The sequence below is a fragment of the Trichosurus vulpecula genome, chromosome 8 (genome assembly GCF_011100635.1).
Source record: "Trichosurus vulpecula isolate mTriVul1 chromosome 8, mTriVul1.pri, whole genome shotgun sequence".
NCBI classification, from domain to species: Eukaryota; Metazoa; Chordata; class Mammalia; order Diprotodontia; family Phalangeridae; genus Trichosurus; species Trichosurus vulpecula.
Genome location: NC_050580.1, coordinates 100907295 through 100922274, shown reverse-complemented (window position 1 = coordinate 100922274; position 14980 = coordinate 100907295). Strand labels below are relative to the sequence as shown.

At 39.6% G+C, this 14980-nt stretch overlaps 1 protein-coding gene across 3 annotated transcripts in view; it reads right to left on the bottom strand.

Annotated features, from left to right (window-relative positions):
* The window catches only part of LOC118829017 (nebulin related anchoring protein), an 87314-nt gene that overhangs the window by 15906 nt on the left and 56428 nt on the right, over positions 1 to 14980 (bottom strand). For all 3 annotated transcript variants that reach the window (XM_036735942.1, XM_036735941.1, XM_036735943.1), the window contains 9 exons: positions 14579 to 14683; positions 12291 to 12398; positions 10990 to 11103; positions 7874 to 8071; positions 5445 to 5549; positions 3961 to 4059; positions 2506 to 2610; positions 1650 to 1757; positions 471 to 782 (listed from right to left, as the gene is read on the bottom strand). In XM_036735942.1, coding sequence (XP_036591837.1) covers positions 471 to 782; positions 1650 to 1757; positions 2506 to 2610; positions 3961 to 4059; positions 5445 to 5549; positions 7874 to 8071; positions 10990 to 11103; positions 12291 to 12398; positions 14579 to 14683 — 1254 coding nt within the window. The remainder of the gene's footprint in view (positions 1 to 470; positions 783 to 1649; positions 1758 to 2505; positions 2611 to 3960; positions 4060 to 5444; positions 5550 to 7873; positions 8072 to 10989; positions 11104 to 12290; positions 12399 to 14578; positions 14684 to 14980) is intronic.

Sequence of the window (14980 nt, the reverse complement as noted above, 5' to 3'; positions counted from 1 at the left end):
TTGGAAAATGATGGTATTGAACTAGATAAACTCAATAACCCGATTGGGAACTTCCTCTAACTGCAGATGGACAATCTATATACGACTTAGGAGATAATTCTTAGGGAGTTTTCTGAGTCGTAGAGAGGTTCATTGACTTTCCCAGTGTCATACAGTTGTTAAGGATCAGAAGTGAAATTTAAATGTACATCTTCTAGATTCTAGGAAGGAAGGAAGGAAGAAGGAAGGAAAGAGGGAAGGAAGGAAGGAAGGAAGGAAGGAAGGAAGGAAGGAAGGAAGAAGGAAGGAAAGAGGGAAGGAAGGAAGGAAGGAAGGAAGGAAGGAAGGGAAGAAGGGAGGGAAGGAAGGTAGGAAGGAAGGAAGGAAGGAAGGAAGGAAGGAAGGAAGGAAGGAAGAAAGGAAGAAAGGAAGGAAGGAAGAAGGAAGGAAGGGAAGGGAAAAGAAGAGAAGAGAAAAGAAAGAAACTTTACCTCACTCTGTAGTGCATGGGCTTTCTTGGCCCAATACAGCTTCAAGTCCTCAGGAAGTGCTGTAAAGTCATGGCACCTAGTCCTATAATCATGCTCACTTGCCAGGGCTTGAGCCTTGCGAGCATGGACCAGGTTCACCATGTCCATGGGGAGGTGGTATTGAGTATTGCTCCCTGGTGCCTCCTTCCTGTACTGCTGTTCACTCTGTAGCTTCCCCACCCGCAGGCAGTGCTGAAGTCTGTGGTCATCCAGAATGCTTCTGGCTCCAATAAGTTTCCCTCTCTCTTTCACAAAGTCATGTCTGTACTGACACTTTGAGTGAAAAGAGACTCAGTCAGTCATTTGCATTTTACTTGCTTAAATTTCAGTTGCCTGTGTTTACTTTAAATTCTACAAAATCACATTTTTCTTTTTTTGTACAAGGGGGTGATTATTATTGGGGTGAAAATCCCTGAACCAAAACAAAACACAGGCTAGCTTGATAAAGCACTTCCTCCTTGGGGGTGGAAGAACCAAAGAACAGTTCTATTCTGCCTGCTTGATCAGAAGCTGGCAATTGAAACCAACAGAAAGGGGCCCTACTTGACTACTTTGCCTATGACCAAAAGGAATTTATCAAAAACTGCAAATGGGAAAGTTGTGTTTTATCCTGATGCACTAGGTAAAGCATTAAACCCTAAAAACAAGATCTATGCATTTGAAGTCCCTGTTTTCTATGATTTGTTTATAGGAAAGGAAAAGTCACCTTCATGTCCCAAAGCTGTGGACTTTATCATCAGAGTGGGTTGAATTGCAGTGGACGAAGTGGAATGCTAGTCCCTAAATCTAGTGTGGGGATGGAAATAGATGAAAATTTGATGACTTGAATTATTGTGATTTTTCTACCTGATTCAGAGTTGGAGTTACAGGTAAAGAACATTTATTTCTCTAGCACTGTGGTTACAAATAAATCAGTCCGGCTCCCCCTGGAAGGTCTTTGACTGTGTTTGGCTTCTGATTAGCAGAGCCTTTTTTCCCTCCTACAAAGACTCTCATTCATAAGTAATATATTCTGCAAGTGACATTCTTGTCTCACATGGTTATAGATTTGCTTTAATTCAGTAAAATTTGCCGTAGACATTGTTTTACATGAAGTTAACAGAAATTAGGCGAGATGGAAGGTCGTATCATTCAACTCACATCACTGGCGATATCTCGGGAGGCCCTTGCAGTCTGGAAGGGGATTGCTTCCATTGTCAGCTTGTAGCCTTGAGCACATAGATTATGCCAAGACTCCTTGTATTTTGCCTAAAGTGAGAACACATGTAGATTTTCTTCTTTTTCTTTTTTTTAAATACATGAATCAATGAACAAAGAACCCCCCCCCCCATTTGTAGTTCTGTGTGCATGAATCAATTCACGCCAAAGCTCTCTATTTTGTGTAGAACATCTCATTAAGCGTGCATGCTACCACTCTCTCCACATCTGTACTCAGCACATTTGTACAAAGATATGGTTAACGTGGACATCAAGTGGTTACCCATTCCAGTAATGTTCTGGGTTTATCCCCCATGATCAAATTTACATCATTCTGAAGATTCAGGAATAAGTATCTTTGCATCACAACTAAACTCTGATCAAAGATAAATTCTGACATCACTAAGACTGGCTACTTACATACATATATTTATTTATTTGCTTATTTATTTATTGCAAAGTTTTACTGATATTTTTTCTCTTTACATCAAAGTCATCTCTGTATTTCACAGAAACTCAGGATTGAAAGGCACCAATCAGAAAGGTCTAACCTCTTAACCCCACTAAGACGAAGCTAGCCAGTAACTACCCAGCTTCTACTTAAAGACCTCTAGTGATATAACCCATGCGAGCCTGGTGAGTCTTCCCTAAAAGGCACAACAGATACAGCATTTAGGAGCATATGCAATATTCCACATTCATTGCCTCCCACCACTCCAAGGAAAGGAGAGAGGTGAATTTCATCGTTTTTCATGCAGCCAAATTTGGCCACTACAATAGCCCAGAGACAAATACTTACCTCACTAAGGTTGGCTGCATTTATTTTTGCCCTGATAAACTCAGGAAGACCCAGGGTTGTTGTGTATTGGTGACTTGTGTCCTTCCCTGCTGCTTTATAGAGGCGCTGGAGGTGAGGGGGGGAAATTCACAAAAACAGTCATTGAGACCTTTATGAACACCAAAGTACATCTCTTCTGGTAGTATAAATACTGCAGTGTACTTTCTAAAAGTCTATTTAAATCCTATAAAGATACAAACAGGAAAGGGACTAGAAGAGGCCATGGAGCAAATGAGATGATATTATTATTATTAGTTTACTAAAACACATACATTTTTCTCTTATTAAAATATGAAAAGTTTGGACTTCGTGGCTTTGAGACAACAACTCATCATTTGTTTTGCTAGATTATACTTATAAAGGTTTTGTTTTTCAGTAGGGAGAAATGTAGGAGTTAGAAAAAATAAAGCTTATTAATTGAAAAAACAAAATTCAACTTAAAAAAGACCTATTTCCTCATTTTCATGGGAGCATACATTGAGAGCTGGAAGGGATTTTTAAAGGTTATCTACTCCAATCTTCCTTTCTCCATCTTACAGATGAGGAAACTAAGACCCAGAGGTGAAATGACTTCCCTAAAGTCACACAAGTAATTACTAGTCGATACTGGATTTGACCTCAGGTCTTCTGATTCCAAATTCAATGCATTCCATATGCTCTCTTTATTATTATTATTCTGAGCTGCCTTTTGTAAATATTAGTTACCACTTGGTAGGAAAAAAGATATACAGACATATAAATATATATAGCATATATATATATGAAAATATATATATGTATGTATGTGTGGATATGTGTATATATACACATATACATGCTATATACAATATACACACATATACATATGCACCTATGCATAAATTTATATATGTACACACATAATACACATACACACACACACACATATATATATATATATACATATATATATATATATATACCTATATGTATATACATACCTATAATACATATATATCCAAATTCCAACTGATTCTAAAAATATCTAGGGTCCTGGATCAGAATTCTAAATCTAGCAATTATCCCAAATCCTTCAATTGTCATTGGTCTTTAGGTAGAAGTCCAACCTCCATATCGAAAATGGAGAGGACAACTGAGAGGTGTTCTATTGGTAAATTGAGAAGAGCATTATAGTAGAAGGCAAAAGATCTGAGAGAATCAAATGAGAGGATGTAAATTGATCCAAGGTAATGTAGTAACCAAGAAGGGATGCTATAATATGTTAAGTATTTTATAAATTTCAAAGTGCTAAAAAAATGTCAACTGGTCTTATCATTATTCTTAGGATGAGATTCTTTTCTTGCCAAACTCTCATTGCTGCTTTCCCTCCCCTTCCTTTTATCAGCGCATGGCAATGTTAAAAGTCCACCCTGATTTCAGTAGAGATTTTTTTTTTACCTCATTAGTAATCTGATTGCTGAATTTTGCATGAAGGAGTCCTGGTGAGTCTGTCACAGCTGTGTACCTGAAGGACTGGGGCTGCTGGCGATATTTACTCTGAGTTCCCACAAAAGAGAAAGAAAGAAAGAAAGAAAGGCTCCATGAGGTGCTAGGTCAGAAGAAGGCCCAGTTTCTTGGTCTGACTTCTAATACTGGTCATAAAACTATGCTTGACAAAGATCAAGATTCTCTCAGTCACTGAGTTCAGTTCTCTCCTTGGACTTGTGAACAATCTAATGGGTTTAGAACTCATTAGTAAGAGAAAGCAAATGGATGAAAAAGTATAGGGTTGGACCAGATGCTGCTAAACGTGAAAGGGAAGTTTACATTGTTCCTTCCCTGCAAATGTCAAAGGGACACACAAATTAGAGGTTTAGATACCAAATTTCTTCAGGACTGCTGTTCACTAAAAAGTGTTTTAATATTTTAAATTTATTTTATTTACTATACATATATTTTAAATTTATTTTATTTACTATACATATATATTTAATTTTTGAGTCAAACCAATAGTCGTAATAATGAGGAGCCATGGAAAAAACTATCCTATTCCCTTTGAATTCCTGTGAACTTTTCAATTGATTCAAGGATATGAGTTCATTGGTGGGGGTACTCTCTCCACTGATACAGATTACAAGCCCTCCACACATTAGTAGACCACCTACATGAGTTGCTGTGTGTTAAAAAAAAAAACATCATCTCCTAGTGACCACCCCTCTGAGGGTAGGTCTCTCCATACTTTCCAGGATTACACATCTAGACTTCCAAGTTTAGTAGACAGGTTCTGGCTAGTGCTCTGCAGGCATGGCCTTCAAGGATTCAAGGTTGCTTGAGCACCATGATGAGGCATGAAGGGAGGACTTCAGTGAAGTAGTTCTTACATTATCATAAATATTTAACTGGATCAAAACTCATTTGATTCCAATTGAATCCACTAAAAATGTTAGAGATTGTGAGCTCTATCATGTTCTCCCACACACAGTTAAAAAGAGTGAAAGCTCCCATGCTTACTTAGAGTATGGGCCTATGACCCACCTGAGAAATCTAACTGTGATTCTTTTTTAAGTAAAAGGGAAAAGCTTTTTATTCTCCCAATCCCAAGATCAGAATCCAGCATTTTTTTTCTTCAAAGCCCACAGGAAATCACCAGCCTTCAAAGCAATACCAGGAAACCACATCTTACAGGCTAGTAAAATAATTTTTATTGTGGGTAATGGAGGGTTTGAAATTATCTGCAAAGCTGTCTTAAATGGCACTAAGACTCAAATGGCACACCAATAAAAATGGGTGAAATTAAAGATTAATCTAATGAGTCACCACATCTAAATAACATAGCAATGTATTTTCTTTCATTAAAGATATTTCCCACAATATGGTGAATATTTCTGATAATATTAATACCCAGAAGGAACTAATTCGATCCAAGGAAAATTGCTGGTTACCTCACTGATGAGCTCAGATGCTTTCTTTCTTCCTTCAATCTCCAAAGTTCCTGGAATGACACAGCCAACACCTCTCATAAAGTTTAGGTCAGATCTATATAAATTCTGCAGCAAACAAGATGAGAGAGAGAGACAGAAGAGTCAGTCAAACACAAGTTTAAACCTTTTTTCATTACATCTCAAAATCAAAGTAAAGCAGGAGAGGGAGAAGGATCCATTAAAGATCATCTTAAAGACAAAACAATACTCTAAACAGGTTACCTCACACCTCACTCAAACACTTCCTTCCACCAAGTTCGGTCTTTTCAGATTAATATTCAGTTTATAACTGAGCCTCCTCAATAACCATCCAATTGAAATGAGTAGTCATTTAATTCAGCAGAAAAAAAACCCACCAATGTCATTTACTTTAGTTGCTGAGTGCCTTCTGAAGGGAAGTCACTCAAATTAAAATAAATAAATATATGCATATCAGGGAGACAAAAGCTAGGTTAGATTGTACTTACAAACAACTCAGGGCAAATGTTTACACTATTTAAAGCGTATCCAAAAAAGCAACCACCAAATCTATGGAACTACAACAGCAGTTCCCAAAGTGTAGTTCAGGGACCCCTGGGGGTTCCCAAGACCCTCCCGGGGGTTTCAAGGTCAAAACTTATTTTCATCATAACAGCAAGATGTTTCCATGTCTAGTACCACATGTTGACAGACATAAACCAAAGCTCTTTGTGGGGTCCCCAATTTTTAAGAGGGTCTTCAAATTAGAAATTTTGATAACCATTGAGCTATAACAGTTAAAGTAATGGGTAACATCAATCAACTCAAGATTCAGAACTTTGTTAACAAAGGGTTCAGAATATTCTGGTCAAGGTGTGTACGTGTGTGTGTGTATATATGTGTGTGTGTGTGTGTGTGTGTGTGTGTGTGTGTGTGTGTGTGTGTGCTCACTTGTCATTTGTGTTAATGGTTTGGAAATCCCCAAATTTACTAGATAATTGGACCATCCTCCACTTCTGATGCAGAGGCAGGACTGCTGCTTTCCACATCCAGTCATGATGAAAAGAAGGGAAACTAACAGGGTTTTGGTGCTTGTGTGACAGACCTGTCTCCACTAAGTGAGTGTGGCAACTCCATGGTCAGGTGTTCCTACCCCCTTTGTGAACCTTCTAGCAGTTTGTGTTACTCAGCAAAGTCTGTAAATAGATGTGAAACCCACACAGATGACAAACCCTCACACACATCTGACAAGGCTCTGTTTGGGGGACACAGTCCCAAATAATCCCAGTTGTCTCTCCTCTCTACTCTTCTCAGATAAATCTTCTTGCCTTAAGAATATGTCAACTGAGAGAATTATGTTTATAAAGGACACCTCTCAATTCATGGAAAGTCTGTTCTGGATAGTGTACCCAGGAATGGAAAAATCCATGAATACTCTGCCTTACAGGACTCTCCTACTGGAGAGACTAGGAATGACCAGGCTAGAAATGTCATCCAGGAGCTCTGGACATTTCCAAGACTCTATAGAGGATTTAGAAGAGTTTCCAGTGAGTCTCAATTGGTCTGATTTCTTTCCATCTTTCCCTTCCCCACCAAATTCTTCTAGTGTCCTCTTCCCAGAGAGAAAATAATGGGAGTGGGACAAGGCAGGTAGTGGGAAGTAGGGGTGGTGTGTATACAGCTTCACTTCCAAGGCTACCTCCTGAAGTAGGACCCAGGGCATGAAGAAGAAGCTGTTTTTCCCTTCCTGGTCCCAGCTGACTGAGGATCTGTCTCTTTTCTGGTAACAAAGTTGTATGAAAGGAGAGAAAGAATTAAAAGGTCATATTTAATGTGAATGGAGAGGTAGAGGAGAAGGGCTGTGTTCTTCTGGGGCTCCTCACTATTGTTAATTGAATAGCAAATCTAGACATATGAAGGCATCCTGGAGAGAGACAGAGAGAGACAGAGAAAGAGAGAGAGACAGAGAGAGAGAGAGACAGAGAGAGAGACAGAGAGAGAGAGAGAGAGACAGAGGGAGAGAGAGACAGAGAGAGAGAGACAGAGACAGAGACAGAGAAAGGGATCTATATGTCTTATATGTTGTCTTTTACATGTTGTCCCCCGCCATTAGCAGAGGAGCTCCTTGAGGGCAGAATCTGTCTTTGTATCCCCAGTGTTTAGCACAGTGCCTGGCACATAATGCTTATTAAATGGTTGGTGACTGAATGACCAATAAATAGCTCCTAAGGGAAGCTATATTTAAATACCTCCTTTCCAGGCTGTCCAGCAACCCTTATATAGAATTCTATAAGAAGAGATAAATAGTATGTTCTTCAGTTTACTCTATACTTTCAGAGCCATCGAACACCCTTCAAGGTTTAACATTGACCCAAGGGAGTGTTTAGGATCAAACCCAGAAGTAAAATGGCCCGAGGTCTTTCTCCCTTTACCTCACTCTGTAGTTGGTAAGCTTTTTTGGCACAGCGTAACCTCAGGTCTTCTGCCAAGGATGTGTACTGGTGGAGCAGTTGTTTGTAGTCCTGGTCACTGGCCAAGCTCTGGGCCTTCTTGGCATGCACCAAGGTTACCATGTCCAACGGCAGATGGAACTGAGTCTTTGAATGTTCAAAGCCTTTCTTGTAGTTCACCTAGAGAGGCAGGAACACCAACAGCAACGGTTTCAATAGCATTATTACTATATTTATTGTCTCCATTCTAAAGTCCAAACGTTATGTAATTACCCATTCATTAAGGCCCAGGAGGGATTCTTGGCAAGGCCAATGCTCCTTCCCTGCTTCAACTAGTGTTAAGAGAGTATGAATGGTCTCCAGAAAGAGCAAATCATTCTTCCTAGCCCACTGGGGCTGATGACCCAGTTCTTAGACCCACTTTAGTCCTATGCTGCCCCCAAATGATAGAGGCTACAGAAGAAGTACCATGCAATTTCTCATCCAATTCTGGCAATTCTACATACTTCCTAGATGCAAAAGGACATATTTGGTAAGCTTTTGCTGTCTTTTTCCCATATTTCTCACCAACTCCTTTATGGGTTCAGTTTTCTAGCCATCTGTGATATATATTTTCTGGGAAACCATGTTTATATAATTGCTTTATGGGCTCAGTGGGAATTCTTATTTTCTAATAGGCAAAAATTGCAATACAGGTCCAAGGATTATTCTATAACTTCAAAACTCTCAAATTGGACTCAGAGGGAGAGACACAGCATGATGTAGAGAAAAAGAGCCCTGGAAAAGTCAGAAGACCCAGGTTCAAGTCCCTGGACCACAGCCAAGTTAACTTCCCTGAACTTTAGTTTCTCTGTTATTAAAAAGGGAAAAATAAAACATTCTCTCTCTCTCTCACTATGTTTTGGTGAAGAAAATTGCAAAAACCTTTGAAAATCTTAAAATGAACTTGAATGTCTTGAAATGTACTTGAAAGGTCTTACCATTACTGTGATAATCCCCAAAGCCTTCCACTAACCCTAAATCCTGTGCACCACTGAGGAGTGGGGTCAGGTAGGAGGGAAAGGTAAGTAAGCAACAGGTACACCTAGAGAGGCCATCCCTAAGACCAAGAGCAGATGCTACTGCCTATGTCTTCCCTCCACCAGAAATATTTTAAATCAGATTAATCACAAAATTGGAAGGGACCTCAGAAGTTATCATATCTAACCTGTACCTGAATAAGAAATACTTTCTACAATCTTCTCTCCAAAAGTGTTTCAAAGACTTCAAGTATCAGGAAATCCACTAACTCCCAAATGCAATCTATGCCTTTACTAGATGGCCCAAATTGTTAGGAAGTTGTTTGTTTTTGGTAATTTATGAAAAAAAATAAAATGCATTCATTTGTAAATCTGCTTCCCGCAATTTCTATCTATGATCTCAGTTCTACCCTCTAGAAACAAGTCCAGTTATCATGTCTCCAGAAGAGAAGTCTTCTGGAATTTTCTGCCAGTTAAGCTGCCCACCCTCGCACACTCTCACCAGTCATCCTATGGCATCATGAAACCTAATTAAAATAAGTGCCTCTGGATAACTTGAAAGAGAAAAGAGATCACTCAGGGGCAACATTCAGGCTGAGGAGGGAGTACACACGGGCACAAGAAAAGTCAGCTCCAGTCTCCTCTGCTTTATGTGTTCACTATACTGATATAAATTTCAGGTCTTGACTTAGCACCAGATGCCTGGCTCCCTAGGTCTCCCGGTACTATTCCTGATTGCCTTCCTGCCACCCCAGCTGTCTGACTCTTCAAAGCACAGGGTGAGGGTCAGCTCCCTTAGCCTGCTGTATAGAATATATTGTGCTGACCAACATCTTAAGATCATAAAGCTATGAGTTTTCTTCCACAAAGTGACTAATATGGAAATGTTTTACATGATTGCACACGTATAACCTATATCAGATTGCTTACTGCCTCAGGGAGGGGGGAAGAGGAAGAGAGGAACAGAAATTGGAACATAAAACTTAATTGTTTTTACATGTAATTGTGGAAAAAATAAAATATTATTTTTTAAAAGATCATGGAGCTAGAAGGAGAAGAGACCTCAGCAGCCTCTAGTCCATTTCCCTCATTTCACAGAAAAGAACATAGAGGTCCTAAGTGACTCGCCCAACACTACACTTGTAGTAAGTAGCAGGTCCAGGATTCAAACTTCTGATTTTTCTTTTGATTCCAAATCCAGTGCTCTTCCCACTACACAGTAACACTCTAAATGCATTATAACAAAATTCTATCCCGGGATCACAAAACCCACTGTAAAATCATCTGGCTGATCACTCACTTGTAACATGTCATATAATTTCTATGGTTAGAACTAACTGCCCTCTGTAATGTTGTTTCCCCTAACATTATGTTTCCCTAGAACCAATTAACGACATTAAACAGAGTATGCCCAATATCGTCTCCTCTAGGGATAGTCTCTCTGAACATTAAGGGAAAGACTTAAATCATGGGCAAATGAGGCAGAGAGAAGTCAAGCCGTGCTTCACACATGGCTGGCCAAGCTATATGTGTTCCAGAAGAGTCCAACATGCAAGTACACAGATCCACCCCATATGAGATAATGGATGTCAAATCACTAGATGACCTATAAAGTGTTCAGTGCAAGGCATAATTATTATACCTGAATAAATGTATAAAGCATAAAATGTTAGAGTTGAAAGGTACTTTAGAGGTTATCCATCCAGCACCCTCATTTTATAGATGAAGAAACAGAGGACCCTGAAAGGGAAGCTAATTAGAAGAACCAGGATTAGAACCCAGGTCTCCTGACTCTAGTACCCTCTTCTCTTCCCCTTTCTGTGAATGTTGACATTTTTAAAACTTTAAAAAAAAAAGATTGGGTTTTTTTTTCCTTTTTGCTGTTGGGGGTTTTTTTGTTTTGTTTTGTTTTGGGGGAAGGGGTTTTGTACGTAGAACCTGAGGCTCAGCCAAGGTTCAGGTGTTTAATAATCTCAAAGATAAATATATAATTTGTTCCAACAGACCATCAGCCCTGGATTCCCTGGGAATATTACTATGGGTGGGCTGACACATTCATTTACATTTTTTTCAACTTACATCACTTTGGACCGAGGTTGCGTGCACCGAATGTGAGAGGCTGATATCATCTTCCAAGCTTCGAGATCCAAGCATCTGCCCTTTCATTTTCTCAAACGCCTCTTTGTATTTGTACTGAGGGGAGAGAGAGAGGGAAAAAAATAATAATACATAGGTGACAAGGGATGCAGAATGGAAGAGGTGGGTATTGGGCGAATATGTTTTGTTCTTTTGACAGTCACTGAGTGAATGAGTTAAAAGAAAATGTGGTGCAGAAGTCAAGAGGTCTAGTCTTCTTTCATATGCAAGGCTCAGGAAGAGTAAAGGGCTCTGTTCTGTTCAGGGGAATGGCAGTAGATCTTTAGTAAATCAAATTCCAGTCTGGTTCTACCTGCTGGGACCTGGGTTGTCCTGCCTGGAAGAAGAAGGTGCATTGAACTCTTTGCAATTTCTTCCTGGGGGCTTTTTCAAGACAATGATAGATGGATGGTAAATTTCATCTCCTTGGGGCCTGTGTTTATACTTAAAGCAATCAAGTGCTTTTTTTGTTCTTGCAAAAAAGAAAAAAAGTGATTTTGTTTTTTTTTTTCTCCCTAAGAGATGAATATGTTTTGCTAATAAGAGAAGGTTCTTGGTGCAGGAGAAATGACATTGAACTTGGGGAGTCTGAGTCCTAATGCTGCAATTTAACCCATCTGACCTTTGGTTAAGTCAATTATCACATACTATTGCTATAAGGAAAGTGCTTTGTAAACTAAAAAGGTTGGCATATGCGCAGGAATTATTATTATTAATTATTTCAGAAAGTGAGAGTATCTCTTAGTATGGGTAGGGAGGTGAACCCTAGGTATCCATTTAACCTTCTCAGACAAACCTGCAGCCCCGGAGACAGTAGCCAAAAAGAGTCAGTGGAAGAAGTAGATATGGCAGCAGCTGGGGGAGGGGCAGCAGTGGTGTGGACCCAGCTCATAGGGGAGGGAGTCAACCTACAGGAAGCCCTCTCTGATCCTCTGCTCCCTCTCCCTCCTTCTCAAATTATCTTCTATATACTTAATTCTTTATATGTAAACTCCACGAAGGCAAGGTTGTTTTCAGTTTTATCTCTGTATGCTGCATACCTAGCACAGTGCCTTGCAGAGAGTAGTTTAATAAATGCTTGTTTTATGAGATTCAATGCATTCTGGATGAAAAAAGGTAATCAACTCATCAGTTTAGAACGTCAGAATATCCACAGGTATGGAAAATGAGGCAGGGATTTGAGAGAAAAATACGAAAACATTTTCGTATTTAACATTGACAAGACAATCACAACAAAAACTCACATCACTTATGATTTCACTTGATGCCTTTGCAGCCTGGAATGGAAGGGCATCTAGCCTCAGTTTATAGCCACCATCTCTAAGCTTGCTCCAGGATTCTTTGTATCGTGTCTGGGGAAAAAAAATGAACACAAATTGATTTCTTCATTTGACCTGAAGGCTTCCGAACCACTAGGTTACCAAAATGAATTCACTGATTTGCTCATCTGTCCATCCAACAAATATTATTGAATCATCACTGTTCCATTCAATAAACACTTGCATTGGGAAGGTGCTTCCATTGGCTTCCCATTACAGCTATAGATTCCTCAGGCTTAAAATAATAAACTCTCTCTCTTTTCTTTATTTTTTTTTGTCAGAGAGAGGGCCAATCTATGATTACATCAATGTGAGGAACTCTTCTTAAAGATACAACTTACACATAATGTTGCTTGGGGCACTAAGAGAGTAAGTACTTTGCCCATGGTCATACAACCAGTATGTGTCAGAGGCAAGCCCTAAACCTGAGTCTCCCTAATTCCATGACTGGTTTTCCATTCAATACGCCATGTTGCCTGTCAAGAAAGTAAATGTTGCTTACATACAAAGAAGAAGCCTGTATTATATAAATATAAATAAGCTAAATATTGTCCAATATAAGGCTTTGTGCTATCCCTTATATTATCATATATTATCTTTTTGTGTTTATCTCCCTCTCCAAATCATAAGCATCCTGAAAGCATAGGCCATGTGTTAAATTTTCACTCTACTCCACCATGATCCAACCCCCTAGAACAAACCCAGTCTTGCACATATAAATCACTCAAAAACATGGAGACACCCATATTTTCATTGGTATACAACTGCTCTGAAATCAGTTCCAAGGCCTTTGATGACTCATTAGCCCATCATCATCACCATCCTCATTATCATCAAATATTTATTAAATGTTCTTTATATACCAGGCATAGAACAGGGCCTTGTACATACTAGTCACTCGAAAACATGGAAACAATCATGCTTTCATTGGTATACATCTGCACATCTGCTCCAAGATCAGCTCTAAGGATTTTGATAACTCATTAGCCATCCTCATCGTCATCATTATCATCATCATCATTACCATCACCATCATCATCATCATCGCAAAGCATTTATTAAGTGTTCTTTCTGTGCCAGGCTCTGTATAAAGTTCTGAGAATACAAAGAAAGGCAAAAACTCCCTGCCCACAAGGAGTTTACATTCTAATGGAGGAGATGACATGCAAATATCTATGTCCCTGTAAGACATATATAGTGTAATGAAGGTAATCGCAGAGATAAGGGACCTGGGGTTGGGGGAGGTACTGGGAAAGGCCTCTTGCAAAAGGTGGGATGGGAGCTGAATCTTGAAGGAAGACAGGAAAGACAGGAAGCAGAGGGGAAGAGGAAGGGAATTCTGAGAGGGTGGCCAGTCAATAGACATGGAGTCAAGAGATGGAGTGTTAGATACAAGGAATAGCAAGAAAGCCAGTTTTTTGGGGTCATAGAGTATCAAGAGGAGATCAAAATATAAGAAGACTGGAAAGGAGGAAGAGGCCAAGTTGTGAAAGGCTCTAAAAGCCAAAACAGAAGATCTTATATTTGCTCCAGCGTGCAACAGGTAGCCACCACAATTTTTTTTTTGAGGGGAGGAAGGCAGGGCAATTGGGGTTAAGTGACTTGCCCAAGGTCACACAGCTAGTACATGTGTCAAGTGTCTGAGCCCGGATTTGAACTCAGGTCCTCCTGGCTCCAAGGCCAGTGCTCTACTCACTGTACCATCTAGCTGCCCCTAGCCACCACAATTTAATGAGGAGCGGGTGATATCTCATGATTCATTCCATTGGTCATAATTCTTTGCAACTTGACTATTGTGTAAATAAATTTAACGTGAAGGTTTATGTAGAATCTATATCGGACTGCATGCCATCTTGAGGGGAGGGGAGGAGAGGGAAGAAAATTTGAAACTCAAGAACATGTAAAACTGAGTGTTGTAAACTAAAAATAAAAAAATTCTAATTTAAAAAAAAAGAACTACTCTTTAGGAAGATCACTTTGGCAGCTGAGTAGAGGAGGATGGGCTGGATTGGGGAGAGACTTGAAGTAACACACCCTACCTATACATTCATGCTTTCCCATTCTAATTCTCTAGAATTAGTGTCCTTCATGCAAAGAGAGATTTCTCCTTTTCAAGGAAAGTATTCCCTTTACCCAAGTTATTATTATTCTTTAAAATATACGTAGATCTTCTCTTGCTAAAGAGCAGCATCTGTCTCAAAAATCAACCTCACCTCACTGATGTTCATGGCATTCAGTTTGGCCAGGAGGACTTCAGGGAGATCAGCAGTCTGAGTGTAATGATGTTTTATGTCTTCTCCATGCTCCCTGTACAGCCTCTGCAAACAGGGATAAGTTTCTGATTAAAAATGGAGTCCATTTCACATTGCTCCTCGAGCTACCAAGTGACCAAGTCCAATAGTTGTGATGCAAATGTCTACTATATGCAGATCTCAATATCCCACCCCCCTCTCCTTAGATATTCCACAATCTCACTGGAACATTTCTCTTTGTCACTGCTTAGAACATGACAGACTCAGACCTCCCCTGCTAAGTTAACTCTCACCTGAAGAATGCAGTGGAAATCATAGAATTTAGAGGTGGAAAGGGCCTCCTCAGAGGTCATCCAGTCCAAC